At 34.3% G+C, this 23,047-nt stretch overlaps 1 protein-coding gene across 1 annotated transcript; it reads left to right on the top strand.

Moving 5' to 3' along the window:
• The first annotated feature begins 14,453 nt into the window (after positions 1–14,453).
• On the top strand, positions 14,454–15,343 carry LOC148852665 (ferredoxin-like). The gene has a single exon (XM_088943596.1). It carries the CDS (start codon positions 14,587–14,589, stop codon positions 15,019–15,021), a length of 435 nt encoding a protein of 144 aa, XP_088799722.1. The 5' UTR covers positions 14,454–14,586; the 3' UTR covers positions 15,022–15,343.
• The last annotated feature ends 7,704 nt before the right edge of the window (positions 15,344–23,047 follow it).

The raw sequence follows: 23,047 nt of genomic DNA, 5'->3' as shown, positions 1-23,047 counted from the left end.
GGTACAAAAATATGATTTTGGAGTGAATGTATTTTGTAAGGCTCAGTTTGGAAAGAGTACAAATACAAATACAAATATGTATAGTGTAAATACATATAAAATAATACAAAATTCAAGGTTTTGTACTCTACAAATTTGTATTTGTACTCCTTCCAAATTAAGCCTAAGGTACAAGTACTTGATAATAATAACAGGGAATATAATTCTTTCGTAATGTATTTTGGATTGGTGTTGGAATATTGGGGATTTTTCATATTAATTCAGGTTTTCCATTTTTTCCATTGATCACAATTGGTAAATCTGTTGAGAACATATATTTTATTATTATCCTTTTAATATAGTTAGGTTTTCTTTGAATACCTATACTGGAAGTATTTGTGGAAAATTTCAATGTCAATGCCCCTCTTTAATGCTATGGAAACCTTTTCTTGCTGGGAAATTATTTGAATAAGTTCAGGTTCTCTTGTTGGGCTGTTATTGGCCCTGTTGGTGGGTTATATGGAAAAGATATGGTATCCAAAAAAATAACCAACAAATAAACCAGAATCATAAACGTGGTAGAGAATATGGTGTTATTTATCAAAATTCATGGATGGATTTTGATTGGTCAAAACTCTTTCTATACCATATCTTTTTCATATCATAGATTTTCCCTTGGATCCATCTTAATAATCCAAACGTTCACATTTTTAGGTTTTGTTTTGTATCTTGTTTTCCCAAATGTCAAGAGTGCATTTTAAGGTTGAAAGCCGGTCCAACTTTGCAATTTTCTGAACCGCTCATATTTGCATTTGTACTGTGCAAATTTGTGTTTGCATTCCTTTCAAACGGAACCTTAGCAAATCTATGATGTTTGCATCTACCGATGTTCCCAGAAGACATAAACGGATGTTGCCCAACATGTGAAAGATTTCTGTTACTACTAGCATGGGAAAATACTTAGGGCTCCTAATACTTTCAGGACGGACAACCTGACAAACTTTTGATCCTTTTAGGCTGTGGTTGGTTTGAAGAAAAAAGTAGGGAAAGGAAGGGAAATATAGGGAAACCTTTACAAATAGGGTTCCTTGCCTTTCCCTTCCTTTCCCTACCTTTAATTTCCTTCAAACCAAACATAGCCTTATTGGTAGGATCAACTCCAAACTCTCCATGTGGAAGTGTAACTCTCTTTCCCTTATTAGCAAATCTAGTTGTGTTTTGGAAATTATCCCAAAATATACATTCCAGAGTTTTAAAGTCCCTTCTTTTAATACTAAAGAAAATAAATTGTATTAAGAGAAAATTTATTTGGGGCTCACAGGAAAATCAATCACCATGTAGGATGGAAAAGCATTTGATCAAACCAAAACAATATGGTGGATTAGGTTCAAGGGATAATTTCATGAGAAATTGTTTAAAACTCACCATGAGTTTTCAGCATTTCTCTTAAACTCACCACAACTTTTCAAAATGTCTAAAACTCACCATGTCACTAACTTGACGTTAAACAGACTAACGGGTGTTAATATATTACCATTTTAACCTTCATCGAAAAAAATAAAATATATACAAAATAAATTAACTGGTGTTAATATATTACCATTTTAATATTTAGACATGAAAAAAGGAAAAGTTCAAAAAAATATTTTTCAAATATAAAATGCATAAAAACATAGAAATTACAAAAAAAAATTATAAAAATTATAAAAATTGCAAACAAAATAAAAAATTATTTTCAAATTATAGAAACTATAGAAATTTAAAAACAAAACCAGAAAATAAAAATTTTAGAAAAAACACCAAAAATTATAGAAAAAACACAGAAACTGCAAATAAATAATAAAAAATATAAGAAAACTTATAGATTGCAAAAAATAGAAAAATGTAAAAAAAAACAGAAATTATAAAAAACATTGGAAATTATAACAAAACACTAAAAATAAAAAAAAAAAAGAAAATTGAAAACTGAAAAAAACTATTTTTCCTCTAACTCACCAATCAAGGGTAATTTGGTCATAAAAATTGTTATTTATGCTGACATGGACACCTCTGTTAAGAAGCATCAATGGTGCACTAACGAAAGGTGAGTTTTGGAAAATAAAAACTTTCTGACATGGTGAGTTTTAGACATTTTGAAAAGTTGTGGTGATTTCAAGAGAAATGTTAAAAACTCATGGTGAGTTTTAGACAATTTCCCTAATTTCATTATCAATTTATCTCTTTTAACTAAATTAGCTTGGCGGTCGACTCTCACCAGGACCAAGGGTGTGCTCAAGCTTTGCTTGGTAAGTATGGTAGGGGTCTATTTTTTTATTATGAAATCTAAGCCTCAAGAATTCAAGATTCCAAGGGTTCCAAAGGTATAATAATAGGAATTCATTATTTATTTATTTATTTTTTAAATGAGGCATTATGAGGAGAATTTGTAATGGTGTTATAACGAGTTTCTGGTATGATAGGTGGGCCTTAAATAATCATTTAGCCCAAAATCTGTTTTTCCGGTCCACTTCCTCAGAGTAGCCCAATAAACATGTCCAATTGCATGATTGCAACTACAATTTTAATTGGGATCTGAGGTAGATTGAATCCATTCTTCCATCAAAGGTAATATCTCAGATCCATGCTATTCCTCTTGGTGCATCCACTTTAACATGGTAAATGGGATTGGGGTGTTAGTCAAGATGGAGATGTCTTGGTCAAGTCAGTTTATAAGTTTCTTTTTGCAGAAACAATATGGTTATGGGGGTCAAAATTTGAAGCACATTTGGAAAATACCCATCCTTTATAGGGTCAAATTCTTTATGTGGTTGCTTTGACTAGGAAAACCCCCTACGGCTTCTCTCCTAACTCACAAGCATATTATTTTTAGTCCTGTTTGCCAAATGTGTCAAACAACGGAAGAAGAAGCTCAACATTTATTTACCCCAGTGTACCATGTTTCATTCTCTCCGGGTTGGAATATGTATGCTATCTGTGTTGGACTGAGGAGGGCAATCCTTCTTGTGGGTCCTTCGGAAGGCTCAGAACAAAGTTTATTTCATTGAAAATCATTTATTGCCCACCATATGTGGAGAAAAATCCAATATTTTTATCATTTAGGCCCCATTCCCATTTTGGGGAGTAATTTATCCGGGTAAATGTATTTATCCGAATAAGTAATTTTTAGGAAACACTTGCTCCGATAAGTGTATTTATCCATTTTCTTTTATTTCCCATGTAAGTAAGACAATGGTTGTTTTGACCATAAAAAACTATTATTAAAGGGGACAATTTTGTCCCACCCAAGTGTTGGCAACTTTCCCCTAAGGGGGAGTTCTTTTATTGGATTTTGAGAGGGGGGAAAGATGGTCAATGGGATTTTGATTCCCATTGACCAAGAAACCCATGTTCATTTTCAGTTTTGTGTGGGAACTAGTGAAAGTTTATTTTCCTAGGTATCATTTACTTGGGTAAGTGATACACATCTCCTAGTGGGTAAATCAACTTTTCCATCCAAAGGAAAGTTGCCAATACTTGGATGGGACAAAAATACCTCTTTTAATAATAGAATTTTTATGCCTAAAATGGTCATTGCCTTATTTATAGGAGAAATAAAAGAACATATGTATCTTGGCCAATGGGAATAGGGCATAAATGGAAAAATGGAAAAATGGAAAAATTTCCCCCTAAGAGGGTTAATGATACTTAGGGAAAATAAATTTTCCGTGGATTCCACATAAAAAAAAAAAAAAAAAAAGTAACATATGTATCTTGGTCAATGGGAATCAAAATCCCATTGACCAACTTTCCCCCTCTCAAAGTCCGAAAAATGAACGGACCCTTATTTCTCAATTCTAATAAAATCTCTAGTGTAAATGTTATGGTTTGGAAAAAGATTACATAGACCCTTCCTCAACAAGGAAGGATTCAGTTTAATACCGACAGAGTAGTAAAGGGCCAATCATCGGAACCACAAGAAATGACATGATTGAACTTTGGGCTATATGGGAAGGATTGTGCCAAACTAGGGCTATGTTTGGGTAGACTTCTATTTTTGTACTTTTAATAGTACAAAAGTATAAAGTACAAATACAGCTTTTACTTTGATAATTTTGCTTTGAAAACCATTTTGAGTAAAACATTTTGAAAAGCATGCTTTCCAAAAAAGCACGAAGTAATAAAAACGGCTTCATACTTTTGGAGGGTTTCATCTTTTAAAAAGTAGGAAAGCTAAAGTAAGAAGTATGTCATCTAAACACAATGTGGAAAAGTAAGAAACTATCCAAACCTGGCCTAGTGTTCCAAAGAGTATTGACATATTATTGTTGAATTGAAATCGTGTTTTAATACTATGGGTTGCACAATCAGAAATGTCCTAATGTCAAGACTGAAAAGTCTATTTCAAGTTACTTTATATCTTGGGAGAATGAAGGTTCAGCTCAGGGTCAGAATTTTTAGGCCCAAAGTACAGTTGGGGTGGGTGTTAGCTCGAAATTGATACTAATTCAGAGCGGGCATTGATATATAAAGTGGGGGTTTTTAATATTTTGAATATTTATAGTTCATAAAAAATATACATTGGATCTATCCGTACTTCTTCCTTGCATCTTTTAGACCGGTGCACATCCATTACTAAACTCTCACCAACACCGAGAAGACAATAGAAGTGCTGATCATTTAAGTATGATTATAGCGTCGTTGTAGATGCTTCTAGTTTATCTTTGTTATATTTGAATAAAAAAATCAAATAATTTTGAAATATTTCACTTTTTTATTCCAACTTTCATTTTTTATATACTAGCACGGAAGGGCACATGTTTTGCACGTGTATATAAAATTAAAAATATATATGGGTATTGTATGTATTCTAAATTTGACCAGCTTGTCATGTAAAAAAATTATACAAATTTATTTTCTTCATCAAAGAAAATGAGGAAAAGATTTTCATCTTTAGAAAGTAGATTGATTATTAAACACTGAACCAATAATCAATCCCAATGTGAGGATTGTTAAAGTCCAAAATTTAGGTGAATTCTAGTTGAAATTCAAATTTGAAGTCTTCAAAACTGCTAATTGGGTTTCAAAAAGTTCAAAAGTAATGAAAGTTTTAAATTTTTTATATTTTAAAAATTAAATCAGAATCTAATCCGAATCATATTCGAATCTGAGGTCTTCAAGTCCAATTGGTTTTCAGATCGGATTCAGATGCACAACCCAGTCCAACATCTATTTCGATTGTCTTGGATTTAGATGGTGTATTTATATAATCAGATCGGTTGGATTTGACTCCATCCAGTGCAATTAAAATTCGAAGCCAATTATATCATAATATTATATAAAATTTATATAATTATGTTTAAAATTATAAAAAAATATATATTTATATATATTATATTATATTATATATGAATTTTTTTATAAAAAGTTGATCATTGACGAAAAGAGGGAGAGTATTAAACTTCCTCTTTTTATATTGTAGATAGATTTATGAATTTATATAAAATAAATTCAGTACGTTTTATTACATATAAAAATTGAAAAATAATTAACATTTTAATTTCTTTTATATTTTTAAAAATTAAAGCAAAGTTAGATTGTCCAAGTCCATTAGGTTTTGAATTAGAATTTTAGGTTTTTAAATCCAATCGGATTTCATAAAGTTGCAAAATAATTAACATTTTAGTCTTTTAATATTTAAAAAAATTGAAACAGAGTAGGATTAAATCTGAATCCAATCCGAATCCATTAAGGTTTGAATTCAAATCCAATAACCAGATCGAATTCAGATTTTGAGAGAGAGAGAAGAGATAATAACAGGGGTATTAACAAATTCTGAAGGGCATTTAAGGAAATAAAAACTTGACCATTAATGACAAATTTCGTACTTTTTTGTATTTTGAGGAAATACAAAGTGGGGTATTAACAAGTCCGTTCAGATTTGTATTCGAATATGAGGTGTTCAAATCCAATTGGATTTCAGAAAGTTGAAAAGTAATTAATTTTTTTTTGTATTTTTAAAAAATAAAATAGAGTTGGATTAAATCGGAATCTGTTAGGATTTGAATTCCAATTTTAAGTTTTTAAATCCAATCAAATTTTGGAAAATTGAAAACTAATTACCTTTTTAATTTTTTATATTTTAAAAAATTGGAGCAGAGTGTGATTAAATTTGAATCCGATGCAAATTCATTAAATCTAAATTTAAAATTTTAAATCCAATAATTGAATTGGATTGGATTTGGATTTTGTTGAATCTGATCCAAATCCGATCCATTTATATAGTCTTAAGAGAGAAGAGAGAACAAAGTGGTACACTGGTACTCTTTGATCATTGACGTAAAGTCGATCATTTACGAAAGGAAGCTGCATAGGTACTCTTCGATGCAGCGAGGGACGAGACAACGTACTACGATCACATACAGAGGTTCTGCCCCTTCGGCCCAGCAATATTGGAAGCTATCCATAGTTCCCATTCCTTTGTGGTGGGGTTCTATTGGCATAGGTAGGCCCAAGAGTTTCCCCTTTCTTGTGAATAGAGGTGTCAATGGATCGGTTTTGGGTTGGATTTCGTCAAAATCAAAATTCATTTGGATGGATTGGATGGACCAATACGGCATATTGGATTGGACCTGGTCCATCCATAATAAATTTATATTGGATTGAGTCAATATCTGGTCCATTGATAAAAGATAAAAATATGTGTCAATGGACCAAGTTTGGGTTGAAACTAATCTAAATTAACAAGAATTTGAATAGATTGGACAGTTTCTGAACCGGTTCAAAATGGTCTAAAATATCCATTAGACTGAATTGGACCAGGTCCATTTGTAATGGACTCACATTGGACTGGACCGGACCGGATTGGACCAAATCCAGTCCAATTGACACCCCTACTTATGAGAACGCATGTAACTGCTAGGACCGTAGTAAAACTTCAAAAAAGTTGATTGTAATTGCTATTGAACTTGTTGATTTGTTTTTGTTTAGCCTAGCTGAAGACGCAAAGAAATCGAGAGTAAGAAAATGGGATATTATCTTGGTTTTCAAAACTGGACCAGACCGGAAAAACCGGATATTTGAAAAAAACATTGTTTTGGTCAGTAAACCGTTGATCCGAATGGTTGAACCGTTCAAACTGTTCAATGATTTTGACCATTTTTATTATTTTTTTTTATTTTTTGTCAAAACATACCAACCGTTCAGTTCAAACAGTCGAATCATTCGACATGGGAACTGGACCCCTGACCGATTCGTTCTCCGGATCGATTTTAAAAACCTTGGATATTATTAAAATTCACAAGAGTAATTTTGGAAATAAAAATTCGATCATTGACAAAATGAAAGAGCATTAAACTCTCATTTTTATATGTTGATATGAACAAGTATTCCATATAACTAAATCGCATCCAAAGATGAATTTTGAGGGTCTTTTAGCTCCCACAGCACATCCACGCCCTGAATTGGGAATAACTCCCAATGATGATATCATTATTTCGGATACTATCTTTGGGAGATGTTCTTAATACATGGCGGGATGTGCTGTGAGATGTTGATGTGAACTCGAAGAAAATATAAGGTAAACCAGTTCCACCATGCTTATAATAGGATAGTAGAGATGTGATTCGGTCACTCAAGATATTCTATTCACAAATTGTTCCCATACTCACACTGGCCACACAGAACCACTACCATGTATTGGGACCATCTCCCATGAATGACAGGGGAGATATTCCCAATGCACAGCTGTAATGTCTTATGGGCAGAGAGATGGGAACAGTTCGTGGTAGCATATTTGATCCCCTCACAGGGAGTTTCCTATTCTCTCCTTCACACGTGAAATATCAAAAACCTGTTTTTGTGTCTCCTCAATAAACCCTCTTATCTCTTAGTTTTCTCTATTAAAACCTATCATTGTTCTTTTTTAATAAAATTATTCTTAATCCCCCACTCTCTCTAGAAGTCAATGTTTGTAATGTATTCCCTCCCCCATTAGACCATTTGTTTTTTATTAGTAAGTGTGCATATGCTTTGCACATGGCAATTCTAGATGATGTTAATGATAGTAATAGTGTATCCAAAAATTTTTGTACATATGTATTTTTTATTTTTTTTTGTTTTTATATTTTATTATTTAATCGGATGTAGATTGCAAAATCCAAATCTAATTACATAAACACCTCAAATATGTGATAATCGGATCGAGTTGTGAAGTTTCAAGTATCATTGACAGGTTTACCTGTTTGGTTAGATTCTTCTTTTTGTGTATCTTTTTTTTTTTTTTTTTTGTTTACTTATCAAAGAATTGTAAGATTTAAATAGAGAGAATTGAATGGGATGAATAGTAGTTCAATTTACAATTTAAACCTCATTAAATAAGGTCTAAATTAAAAAATGAGTATTTTAGTTAAAAAAAAGTTCCACAATCTTATTCATATTCTTAATAGTAGTGTAAATATAGAATTATAGATGTGCTCGATTTTTTCTATATTTTCTTTTATATTTCTATGTATAAAAATAAAATGTAACACATACTTTTTGTTTAATGTAATAATTATATAATATTATAAATGTGCCTAAATGTTTTTTTGTAAAATTTATATATTTATATGTTTTATTAATTTTTATTATTTGTTTATGACATTAAATGTAAACGCATTCAACCCAAAAGTTGAAAGTAAAATAATTTCATTCTTGGTTAGTTTATAAATTATGTATTTCATTTTCATTTTTAATTTAAATAATTCTTGTTTATTATACTTATTATTTTAATTTGAATAACAAAAATATCATAATTGTATCTAATTTTTTCTACTTTCTTTTCTAATTTTCTATATTTGTTTTTATTTTTAAAATTTTATTACATAACTATAAATTCATAGGTTGATCAATTTGATTTGGATAGTTGAATTGCTTAGCCACCACTTGGATAAATGGTGGTTTTGTTTTTGAGTCAATTTTAAAATGCATGGATTTATATTGTTAAAAGTATTGACATAGATCTAATTAGTAGCATTTATTAAAAACTAAATTAGATATAGGATTTAATAAGAGAAAATAGGAGTTAATACTTTAAGTAAAAGACTTTATAAGTGGGGATTAAATGAAGTGGAAAGTAATAATTGAAGTTACAATTTGAAATGGAATAAATAAACATATATGAGCATTTTAGTAACCATAAAAGCTAACATTAAAGTTATAATGAAATAACTTTTATACCTTTTCTAAAGCAAAGAAATAGAGGATAATTTTAGTCCAAAAAAACTTCCACACTAAATGACTTATATATAGTATAGATTAAGTATTTTTGAAACTCATTCGATCCTCTCTAATATAACATGTAGATAATTTAGAAGGGTTTGATGGGGTTAAGGACCAATCCTAGACCAACATTGAACATGGACCTTGGCCTAGAATCAATTTGATCTCATCAAAACCTAATTTGTCATTCCAAAACAAGCCAAATTTCTATTTAACCCAATGCATATGCATGGATTTGCTTGCTAGCAGAATAGGATACTGAACCCAATCCATTTCGCCATTCACATAATACACTTAGTCAAGTGATGTTATATACTTGTTCAAACTAATAAAAGAAAATAACTAGGATATCAATACATAATGTCAATGGATTGGGTATGGGACAACAAAAGCTGACATGACCCCAACCCGATAATGTTGGGATTGGGTAAATGTGGGTTTACTACTACTCAACCCGACCCATTGACATCCCTAAATATAGGCCATATAAGAGATTGTTTCTCATAACAAGCGATCTCATTGATATGCTTAAGCATCCAATATATAAATCCTACTCGGTGCCCATTTGGAAGACTTTTCAAGTAGTAGCTTTTGGTGTTGCAAAGTACATCTATTGATGCTCAGGATGGCCAAGGACAACATTGCCAATTCGCTCCTAAGACGAGATGTGGCCGAGGCGTCCGAGGTTTGAGGTGGCCAAGGACTAAGAAGAACGTCAGAGGCCCCAAGTGAAAACCCAAGGCGGAGACTCCGACGGTCAAGTTAGTATTAGGAGGAGTATTAAGTGGATAAGGTCTGAAGTGCACAAACTCAAACGAGACCACAAGAGTTCTCAAGTGCTAGCTAGAGAGCTTAAGTTCCAATCCCTTGCCTTGGGGGGGTTCATATCCTATTTATACTTTAGGCCGCCTGGAGGTAGGTGAGCTCAGACAGTTTGGATGTGTTCCGTACGCAGGGAGCATGGCCATCTGAGGCCGTCAAGTGACTTTGTGCTATTGGCTCCGCAAAACCCGCCGAGCTCTGCTCTATGTGCACCCTGATTGGGTCCGCTCTGAACTGCACCGCCTAACAAATGTAGGCCGGCGATAGGACGAGACCATCTATGCCTCCATTAACACCCAATAGGGAAAGTTGTGAAGCCATGTTTAATGAAATAAATATGCTTATATGAGCTACCAAGAAATAAACTTTATGAGCTTTTAGCCACATTAAAGAAACAATATTTGATGAAATGGTTGTAATAGAAAAACTGCCTAAGCTTAAGGAAGGTGCTCAATAAGGGTGAGCAAATGGGTATGTTCTATCTGAAATAGAACGAAACTAATATTAAATCCAACTTTTCACAATCTCTTACGAAGTAGGGCTAGTTCCAAATTATTGGAACTAACCACCACCAAAATTGGAATCCAAAAATACTTTGTATTTTTCTTCAATTTAATATTTGAATGTGTATAATGAGTAATGAAATAGGTAACATTTATAAAATTTAAATTATAACTTTTGAATTATATTATTGTTATTACTATTATTATTATTATTATTCAAAATCAAGTTTTCAAAGAATATATTCCATTTTTTTGTGGGAGGGGGCTTAAAGAAACAATAGGTTCACTGGTAGACCCAAGGCTAGAACCAACCTTGCAAAATGATTTTGACAAGGTAGGTTTTGATTTCAAAAGCCTAGAACCAGCCCCCACAAGGTAATTTCAAGGTTCTATCTTGGAGCTAAATTGAACCGACTCATGCTCACCCGTAGTGCCAAGTAGACCTAGCAAAGAGTTAACCCAACCTGTGAACCAGGCCCAACCCAACCCGAAAAAACAAGGATAGGGTCTCATATTTAGCTACCTGAATGTGAGAATGACCTGACCCGACCCATCCCGAAAAAACTGGGTTGGGTTGGGCTATGGGTCAACCCGTTGACCCTATTGTCAAGTCTAATTGGGACTATTTATGCGTTGTTAGAAGTTTTCACTGTAATTTTTTCTATTTAGTCTTTACTCTTTATTGTTTACTTTTTAAATTGTTAGATGTTCAAATTTTTTTATTTTATATTTGGAATTTTAAGGTTAGTTAGTTTAATCTTGATGTTTTTCATATAACTTTTCTTTATTTTTTTAAATTTCATTTATTTTTTGGGATGACCCAAATTGACCCATGGGTCAACCCCAACTGCCAAGTAATGATTAACTCAATTGGTAGTAGAAATTTGACACCAAATCTCATTATCAAGGAAACGAGATTTTGTAAGAGCAAAAAATATGAGAGTAAAAAGATTTGAACCCAAGTTACTTGCCGGTGTAGGACGCGCTTTTATCTTAAATCTACTCATAAACTACTAAGCCATTTAAGCTTTTATGCTATTAAGTGAAATGAAATACTTTCATTATATTTATTATTTACATGTAATCCAAATAAACAATTCCAAAATAATTTAACAATTCCAACTAAAAAATTAAAAAGAATAATATTCAAAATTAATATTTTATAAATTAATGGAATAAATATTCTGTTAAATCTATAATAAAATCAAAAGATGATTTTTAACTTCAAGAAATTATACAAATAGAATATTAATAGTAGAATAATTATTTTAATACCTAAATTTAATATACATTTAAATTATTACTTAGTATTATAATTTACATCACATTAAATAACAACATATTAACTATTTACAAAAATAAAAAAATGTTTACGAAATATTTGATAATATGATGTTAAATAGAATCTATCATATCTACTAACCAACATTTATATCAAAAATTAGTTTCTAATTTCAACAAAACTATAGAAACAAAAATATTAACAGGGAGTAATTATTTTATTAATTGAAAATTAAAAGTTTGCATGTGATATGTATCTTAGAAATTTTAATAGATTTGATATATTTTAAATTGAGATTGTGTTTTTTTAAATATTAATATTTGGTTTACCTTTTTGTTAATATAAAAAGTAAAATAGAAAAATAGAAAATAATTGATAGAATAATTAAGATACAATATGTGTATCTGTTATATATCTTGAACTTTTGATTGATACATCATCAATAAAATTGTATAATATCTATGTGTCCCACTATATTAATTGTAATATACTTTTTTATCATATGCACTATTTTGATATACATTTCCTATGTATTTTTTTTTGATAAAACATTTCCCATGTATTTATACATTATTTTGTGGCTATTTGATTTTAATTTTAGTGTTATTAATCTATTTATGGAATTTGTATGTAGTTTCCTAGTGTATCTAGCATTTCCATATTTTTCATTTGTATCCATGTATTTCCAAAGTATATCCATATCTGTATCCGTATCCACATTGTATGATACAATACCTGATACCAGTATTTTAATTCACTTGGGTTGGGCGGATTGTAAATAAAGAGACATAGGCATAGCTTGGGTTGTTGCTAGTGATTGGACTACTATATACCATGAGTTATGCAACCAATAAAAAATGAACATGTTAATATTTCATACATTAACACATTGCCGATGTGTAAGTAACTAACTCAGATCTCCTACACACATGACACTACAATTGTACATTGGGAACATCTTCCCATGTTAGGTAACAAGCAAATACAAGAAATGTTCTCAATGTAAAGCTGTAGTGAGGCGTGGGTAGGTGTTAATAGGGTTCTTGTGGGTAGGAGATCTGAACACATGGATGTTAACTAGGGATGAGCATTTGGTTTATTCAGTTAAAAACTGAACCGAATAAATAGAAATCAAATTACAAGAAAACCGAAATAACCAAAACCAAAAATTTTAATTCAATTTTCAATTATTTCGGTTAAAAAAAAACTTCATAACACACATAAAATATTATATATTATAACAAATAACATATACTGTATATTATAATATAATTAAGAAACTGAATCTCATTGTAATATTATATATATTATATGTTATATATATGTGTGTATATTAAGAAACTAAAGGCTTAAATAAGGACTATTTTGGGAATATTGTTCACGGGAGTTAGCCATTAAGGAATCCACAACCTCTTTAATAACTTATTCACTAAAAGACAAAGCAATAAGCTTTTTCAATTCAGCATATTCAACTATTATCAAATGACCCCTAGGTAATTACCTCATCCAAATAACTTCTATATGGACTATGTAGCTAAATTAAAAGTCAAACAAACCAATGGAACTACAAAAAATAAACCAACCTCCATGCTTTTAAACAACAATGTGAAAAAAAAAATACAACCTAAAGAAGAAGTATTAGAGAAAATATAAAATGAAAAGAAAATAAAAAGTTTGGCATTTTGGATATATGATTATCTTTTCAATAAAAAAATTGTTAGCTTGGTCCTAGGTCAAGTCAAATTCAGGTTGTGTAGGGTAATGTAAATCTAGAAAAAAAGTAACTTATATTTCCTTTATTTTTTTTAATAAATATAAATACATAGATTTTATTTTCCTTTTTTTTTTATGTTCGAGGCTTATGCCTCAAAATGGGTTGAGGCTTAGGGCTCGCCCCTTTCACACCCAACTGCCTCTCCTTCGCCTTTAGCCTTTTAAAACCTTAATGTTAACTCATGATTTGTTCCGTAGCACAAGATACACATCGTGCTGTGATCAGCCAATCCCCGATCAGAGGGGATACCTCCATTTTGTAGTTGTAGCCCCATTAAAAAAGTGTATGAAATGCTGGGATTGTTGGACCATCATATAGAGACCAGATCTGCTCCTCACACATGGTGCCTCACAGGCACTTCCTACCATACATTAGGAACATCTCTGGTACTTATGTGTTATTATTAACAGATAATGTTCCCAATGCATGGTGGGATGTGCCTATAAAATTATTGTGAGGCACCCCGTGTGAGGAACATATCCCAATTCCATCATATACTTTCCCTTACAAAAATTCCTAACCAGTGCAATTTGGTGAGATGTTCCCAATTTCATCCCACCATACTTATATGTCATTATCAATGGGAGATGTTCCCAATACAGGGTGAGATGTGAATGTGAGATCGTTGTAAGGCGCCCTGTGTGAGGAGAAGATCCCAATTCCATCATATATTTCCCCTTATAAAAATTCCAAACCACTGCAATAAGGGGTCCAGAACCATCTGATCTTATTTTCATTGCAGGAACTCAACAGAGATCGTGGCAAACACAGGTCCACACCCACCGATATGGATAAGGAGATAGACTTAGCCACAATAAGTTACCACGTGGCAAGCTGTCGTTCCTCCCCAACTCACCTCTTCTTCTATCAATAATCAACCCACCCACAGTCCACAAAGCAGCTCATCGTCATACCAGCTTGCTAACTCGCTAGAGCTGCCTCCGTTCTCAGTCCTCCAATCTCCAAATCCTTCTCAGCTGCATACAACAATGGCAACCCTAACCTCCCTATCTGGCACCATGGTTAGCACCTCGTTTGTCCGGAAGCCCACAACGAGCATCCGCGCGCTCCCTAACGTGGGTCAGGCTCTATTCGGAGTTAAGGCCGGACGTGGCCGGATAACAGCCATGGCCATACACAAGGTGAAGTTGATCACTCCTGAAGGCGAAAAAGTGTTCGAGTGCCCCGACGATGTTTACATCCTTGATCAGGCTGAAGAGGTTGGCATCGAACTACCCTATTCATGCCGTGCCGGATCTTGCTCTTCTTGTGCCGGCAAGGTCGTCAGTGGGCCAATTGATCAATCAGATCAAAGCTTCCTGGATGATGACCAGATCGATGCTGGATGGGTCCTCACCTGTATCGCCTACCCACAAGGAGATGTTGTTATAGAGACCCACAAGGAGGAGGAGCTCACTGCTTAATGATCGATCAGGTGGGCTGAGATGGGAGCTTTCAAGGGTGGATAGACTATCTGAGTTTCGTTTTAGCTAAAGTTTCTTTTTCTTGCTTAGTTGGTTATTATGGATGTAATTTGTGGCTTCCAATCTGCTTGTTTTGAAGTTTCCTTCCTCTACAAAATTGGATTGTAACGGTGGAATTCAGAAACTTGCAAATTGGGCCTCCAGTTTTCTTCCCAATTCCATTTCTATCATCATCCTTACACATCATTGAGGAATTAGTGTGTTTGGATTTTGATGTTTCCTATGTACTGCTATTTATAAAGCTAACTTTGTTGTTAGTGTTTGTTCTTGTTTTGTGGGTTTGGAAATTGATTAGATTGTGAGAAAGAAGGCAAGGGTCTTGCTTTCACAACACCAGGCCAGAGCATTTCTGAAACCCAACCAAATTTGACATTCTGACATAAAAATTTCACAATGCTGCTTCAATCATTGAAAGTTTCCCCTAGAACAAGCAAAATAACGGATAGAAAATAAAAAAATAAAAAAATCAGAAGAGAAAGAAAAAGAAAGGAATTGAAATTCTCCTGTAAGTTGTGTTCGGTTTGAATGAAAAGGTAGGTAAAGGAAAGGAAACCCATCCAAACCTATTTTAGGTTTTTCTACCTTTCCCTATTTTTCTTTCAAACCAAACACAACATTAGTTGAATCTCTCCATAGATTCCCTTTCAAGAAAAGACCAAATCAGCCCCCCACAGGATTGCCCCCCACAACATCCCACAGCATATCCCTGCAGTGTATTGGAAACATCTCGCAATGATAATCCCATAAATAACAATGTCATCATCAGGAGATGTTCTTAATACACGCAGAGATGTGTTGTGGGACGTTGTGGGGGGTAATCTCGTGGGGGGCTGATTTGAACACTTTCAAGAGCACCCAGATCTTTGACAGGTTTATGGTGAAAATTCAGCGAGTCAATTCAGAATACGTACGTGCCAATTTGTTTGAACAAGTTTTAATTTGAGTTCTGAATTCAGGGTCCGTTTGATTCGCAACTGGAATTAGAATTGGAATGAAAATCTTTTGGAATTGGAATCAGAATGGTCTATTTCCATAATTTGATTGGTTCAAACAGGAATAAAAATGAAAATTGGAATCAGCTGGAATAAAATTCATTCCCAAAAGAAGGATAGGGAATGGCCATTCTCTCAAATGGGAGAATACTATTCCAGCAGAATGATAATGGGATTTTAATTCCGTTCAATCAAACAATTGGAATCGGAATAACCCATTCCATTTCCGATTCCTGACCCCTATTCAATGGACAATAAAAAACGGGGGGGCGTTCGTTATAGTTTCGTGTGGTTTCAACCACATGACAGATGAGATGTATTGATGTGGTGGATTTGTTGGTGAGTTTTGAAATGGACAATAAAAAACAAGTGCTTTACTCACATACAATATGTATTATGCATCAAAAGCGTATGCCAACTATTAGACTGATAATGAACTGATAGAAACTCCACTAGTTGTATGAAATCATCAACTCAACTGTATTATATCCAATATTACAAATTCACATTCAACCATTTTTAACTGAGTAGTAAGTGTGTATGTGATTTGTATATAGTAATTTTTATGGTGATGATGATAGTAAATAATATGTTTTCAAATTTTTTTATAATTTTTTATATTTATATTTATAAAAATTATTCTTATTTGTCACACCTATATTTGTTTAATATGATGAAATATATGATATTAGATATGCATCCAAATTTATTCTTATTATTTAATTGTGACATCAAATGTGTTGACACATTTTCCCCAATAGGTTGAATTGATGACTCACCACGAAACAGGAAAACAACTCCATTTCTGTGTTATTTTATTTCTATCATTATTAAAACCAACTTTTCTTTGTCATATTTATTTTTATTTAATATGGTTAATTAATTAATATAGGATTCTATGAAAGAATGGGAGTTAATACCCTATATATATATGACTTAATAAGCTGATATTAAATGAAGAGAAATGTTGTAGTTCAAATTATATTCTGCACACTCAATTGGAAATGGACCAAATTCAAAAATAGAGGAATTCTAGTCAATAATAGAATTGAATGAATGCCATTGGGAGTTAATACCTTAAATATAAGAGTTAATGAGAGGGATTTGAATGAGGAGAAGGTGGTTATTCAATTACATTTCTGTCCTTATAGAGAGACCAAAATAAAAAAAAAAAAAGATTATTTTAGTCAAACAAAAGTTCCACATTCTCATTCACACTTTTAATATTAGTATAGACAGATATACTCAACTTTCATAAACTGTTATGAATTAGATCTAAATGTTACAAACCTGTACTCATCTATTAAAGTTAAAATTGATACTCAATTGAAACAAACCATTACAAACCCACACTCAACCATTAGAAACTGATACTTAAAATGTAGATAACATTACAAACCAGATCCAAATGTTACAAACCCACATCCAAACATTATAAACCGATACTCGAGTAGTACAAACACCTACAACCCAATACTTAACCATTACAAACTGATATTCAACTTGTAGAAACTGTTATCGACCTACATTTAACAGTTATAAACCAATACTAATTGGTATAACTTGTAAACAAACACATTGTCATTTATAAATTGCCAATTTAATCTATCAATTTATATTGCTAGAAATGTGCCTGTGTAAGGGTGTCAATTAGATTGGATTTGGTCCAATCCAATCCAGTCCAATGTGAGTTCATTCTAAATGGACCAGTTCCAATCCAATCCACTGAATATTTTGGACCATTTCCGATCGGTCAAATTCAATGTTTGGACCATCATCCATTCAAATTCATTTTAATTTAGATTGGTTCCAACCCAAATGTGGTTCATTGAGACCTAAACTCTTATCTTCTATAAATGGACCGGAGGTGGCTCAATCCAACCCAATCCAATATAAATTCATTATGGACGGCCAGGTCCAATGCAATCCAATGAATACTTTGCACCATTAAGTCTGGACTGGTCCAACTCAATATGTTTTATTGGTTCATCCAATCCATCCAAGTTGATTTTGTTTTGGACGGGAACCAACCTAAAACCGGTCCATTGACACCCCTACCCTCGTGTCGCGTATAAATTTTCACATTACTAAACTACTATCAATTGGTGTTGCTAAAGATGCAATACATGAGTTGAACTATGAACTGTCCACCACAAAGGAAAGACATTTCAACTTTTGGACAAAGTTATTTTAATCCATCATTATCAACTTTTTTCTTATTAAATCAATTCCTACCATGAAATGAGTGTAATATTGAAAGGTTTCCATAAGCCTATGGCTGAGTGGACAACTATGAACTCTAAAAGTTGGAAGTTTGAGTGCCGAGAGCAATCTAGATCTCTTACCCACACATCACTACAGTTGTACATTGAGAACATCTCCCCATGAAAGGTAATACATAAATATGAGAGATGCTCCCAATGTGTAACTGTAGTGGTGTATGGGTAGGGTTCTTGTGGATGTGGTTGAATGTGTTTTTTCTAGAGTTGTGGGGGGGGAAGCCCCTTAGTGATAAAGGGCAAAAAAAATATTCAATAGTTTGTTGTTTTGGTGAATGACCAAATCTTGTGTTTGTAGAGGAAAGGTTGACTAACAGGCATATGCAGCCTTTTCAATATCACTCCACAATTACCAAGAGATCGGATTCAGTCCTCACAAGACCATGCTCACACCATTCGCATAGTCCCTTGCAGCCTTTCATTGGAAATATCTCTCCATGAAAAATAAACATACAAGTATGGAGATATTCCCAATGCAAGGCTGCAAGAGGCTGTGAGAATGGTGTGAGCACGATCTTAGTAGGACCAAATCCGATTTCCATTTCCAATTAATTGAGACACCAGGTCCTAGGTTTCTTTGGTAGGGACACACATGAAGTTGGGGACCAAGTATTGGATCACACCAGTTTCCTTAACATCATTCTCCAAGTCATACCATGTGGCACAATCCTAGGATTAGGATTTACTTGAGCTTGGTGTGTTATTTCTTTCTAAGCGATCTACGGTATGTTGAGGTTGAGAGGAAGGTAAAACTACAAGGAGGGAAAATAACCGAAGCCTAAGTAGGTTTGGTCCACACAAGATCCATGATGACTAGGTGAGGTTGAGAGCTTGTGAGTCCGATGCTTGTTGCCTTGCGAGTTCCATAATATATAGGTGAAGTTGTGAGTTGGCATATCCATGGTTTCAAGCCTCATGGGCTTCATGATAGTGAGGCCTAAGGGACTGCCTTCATCTACAAGTCCTGAGATATAGATTTGCAAGTCTTTGTGCATGCAAGGGCTTGTTCATGGTGCTTGGCACTATACATATCTCATACAATGTTAAATACAACCTTTGCAAGTCTTTGTTCATGGTGCTTGACTAAGACACTATAGATCCATGGTGCTTGACCAAGTCTTTGTGCATGCAAGTTCAAAGTTTTCATCGCACCTCAAAACTTGCTCATCGCACCTTAGAAGCCACTCATTGCACCTCAAGACATGCCTCTCTCACACCCATCTACCTTTCCTGCACCCTATTATTGCACCACACTCTTCGTCGCAATGCATTGTGTCTCTATCGCATCGCAGCCCCTTGTTTTTTCCTTTTTTGGTTTATTGTTTTTGGTTTTTTCTTGGCTCCCCACTTCTTTCTTGTGGTGTCCTCTTAGAAGGAAAATTTACAAACTTATCTATTTCTATATAATTGATTGTGCTTATCCTTATCTCTAAGTAATTATAGATGGTAGGCCCCGTTTAGTGTGCGGGAATAGAGGTCTAGAACCAGAATCGGAATGGGCTATTCCGATTCCAATTGTTTGGTTGGGTGGAATCAGAATCCTATTCCCATTCCTATTGGAATGGCATTCCCCCATTTAAGGGAATGACCATTCCTTGTCCCTCCATTGGGAATGAAATCCCATTCCTATCAATTCTAATTCCCATTCCCATTCCTTTTTGAACCGAATTGATTATGGGAATGGACCAGTCCAATTCCAATTTTGGAGGTTTCTGATTCCGATTTCAACTACAAACTAAACAGACTCGTAGTTGTTTGCTTGGTTTTCTTTGTATATTTAGTTTCTTATTCTGCTTCCCTTTTATCTTTAGTTTCCTATGGCAAGCATAAAAAGAACTCAGCTTCTCCTAGATCCACAAATGTGCCACAGAGAAACTTATAGGACTATTTGCAAACTTGAGCATGTGGTTGCATTCTACCCTTGTTTTTTGTTATTTTTCTATTCACTTCTCTTGCATACTTGAACACTTACAGTTACACACACTCTCATGTAAATAGAATTAGAATTTTATTTTATCTATTATAGAAAGGATAGTGACATAATTGGAACCTCTGAGTCTAGAACCACCTAACAACTTCATGTATGGGTATTCCCTTAATCAATATCAAAATACCCATACATGTATCACACCTAGAATACCCATACATAAAAGAAATTAGGATCAAAATCAAACTACTAGAATACACATACATGTATGGGTATTTTGATATTCCCTTAGTCAATATCAAAAAGACATGTATCATACCTAGAATACCCATACATAAAAGAAATTAGGATCAAAATCAAAATCCAATAAGAAAATATTTCAACCTAGCAATTAGGATCAAAATCAAACCTATAATTTTCAAAACCGAAAAGTCTCATGCTTAAGGAGCCCAACTTGGTTATGTAGAAGTAGCATCTTTCAAAGAATGGTAGGATCCATCTAATGGACGTCATATAGGGTGCGGAATGGGTGGGCGAATTTTAAAAAATTTCCTACATTCTCCCAACTGGGAATCATATTCCCTAAATTTAGAATACAATATTCAATGATTTTACTTGAACCATAATCGAATCAGATCTGAACCAAAATAAATAGGGGGATTATACCTAATCCGGAGAAACAGTATCTCCCAAAGTTGGTGTTCGCGCCCAAAGAAGACACCAAGATCTGCTCCTACTGAAGATGACACAACTGTGGATGGAACGGAACCAACAGGGTGCATCCTAGGCACTGGATCCTTCGCAAGAACCCACTGGAAACTCTGAACACCGAATTCCTTTAAGTCTTTTCTGCAAGACTGATGTCAAGAACTGATTTCTTGACTTCTTTCTTTTGCAAAGATCGAATCTTGCAAGAGGGGATGGCGGCGGCTGGAGGAGAACTCCTGGGACGAAGATGGCTAAGCAGCTTTCTTCTCTCTGGAGTTTTGTGAGATCTAATCTCTGTACGCAGAAGGCTTTCTTCCTTTCTGTGAAACCCTTGGTTCGAAATCTGATATGTTCGAATTGGGTTTCTCCCCCTTTCTTCTTGATTAAGAAAACCTCCTAATTAGGAGTTATCCCAATCCAAATCAATATTTGGATAGGGGATTATCTTAATCCTATCAGATGATTAAGTTAGTTTACTCCTGATTTTATCAAGAGGTTACCAGATTCAAATCTGTTTTGAATTTGGTCTCCTAGAGTGGATAAGGTCAAAATCCCAATCCTTTTACTAACATTAATCTCAGATTCACCCCATAGATGGGTGATCGTATCAACCCAGCTCGTAATGGGCTTTTGGCCCATTAAGTGTTCAGTGTTTAACTAGTTTCCAATCTGCTGTCCAGTTGCGCTTCTTTGTATGGCGTGGGACCCAAGCATTGATCTACACACCAGCCACATGGGTTCATCCCAGCCTTTATTACAAGGCCTACCCGAATTCATTGAAAAAACCCAGTGACCCCCCTGAGCCCATCACATGGACCCTATGGGCTCAACACTTACATTAAGTGGTCCCTGAGCCAAGCCATCTTATAAAAACCCAAGGACTGTGGGCAGGTGCAAGATTAGCCCATCAGGTATTATCCTAAATGGTCTTACACTTAACCTCTCAGCCCTTAATGATCAAGCACTACCTGACAAGAGATGACCTCTCCCTTGGCTGCAAAGAACAGTGCCGCACTCTCTACTCACATGGATCTCGGGAATTAAAACCATTTGCAAACCTTTTGAAACCGTACATATATATTTATATAAATCAATTTTGCAAAAACAAAATTCCAACGATTGAAATCAACTGCCAGCAATTTGGTTTCCGTTAGAGAGAGTGCATTCCCGATCATTACCATTGTCCAACAAAGGGGCTGATCATGTCACTATGATCACTCACTCAGATGAATTCTCAGACTGCCCCAACATGCCCAGGTTTTGACCGCCGCTAAGGATCCCACTGATTGACATATCAAAGATCGCCCGATCCGACACCTAATGAAGTGTCATGATTGAGTCTAGGGGTCAGGTGTAACTTTCTAGTTTTTCCCATCTGTCTCCAAGGTCCAGGGCAATACTGAAAATCTGGTCCGGTTCAAGGATTCAAGTAATCTCATACCGCATGTGCCTTGGGTCTTACCCTGGTGGCCGAGACAAGCCATCCCAACACTTGGTGGCACACCAGTATCAGCCTTGGCAGGATAAATCTCCCTAGACTTATCCAATGACTGTAAACATTTAAAATTAACACAAGTCTCTATAAGTGTGTAGTTTTAGGGTCGTACACAGAAATATATCAAACAACATGAATCAAACATGCACTTTATTTATTTACACTAAATATCAAAAGTACATCAAATTGGATTGAAGCAAAGGGCATACAAAACTGACTAACAGCTCCCACTTGCACTTAGGTCCAATCCAGTACAAGCCGGAGTCCCATACTTTCTACGTGTTTCTCAAACACTTTCTATGTCAATGGCTTACTCAATGGGTCTGCCACATTATCCACTGATGCTACCTTCTGAATTAGGACGTCCCCTCTACCAATGATCTCCCGTAGTACATGGTACTTCCTCTCGATTTTGACTTCGAGTGGGCCCGAGGCTCCTTAGCCTGTGTAATCGCTCCATTGTTGTCACACAACAACGGGATGGGTGATGTGCTGGACGGAATCACTCCCAATTCATGTATGAATTTCTTCATCCACACGATTTCCTTGGTAGTTTCACTTGTGG

This window comes from Nelumbo lutea, chromosome 5 (assembly GCF_056320005.1).
Source record: "Nelumbo lutea isolate HS-2025 chromosome 5, American lotus-T2T, whole genome shotgun sequence".
Taxonomy (NCBI): Eukaryota; Viridiplantae; Streptophyta; class Magnoliopsida; order Proteales; family Nelumbonaceae; genus Nelumbo; species Nelumbo lutea.
Note: the sequence above shows the minus strand (reverse complement) of the source record. Positions and strands in the feature narration are given on the sequence as shown.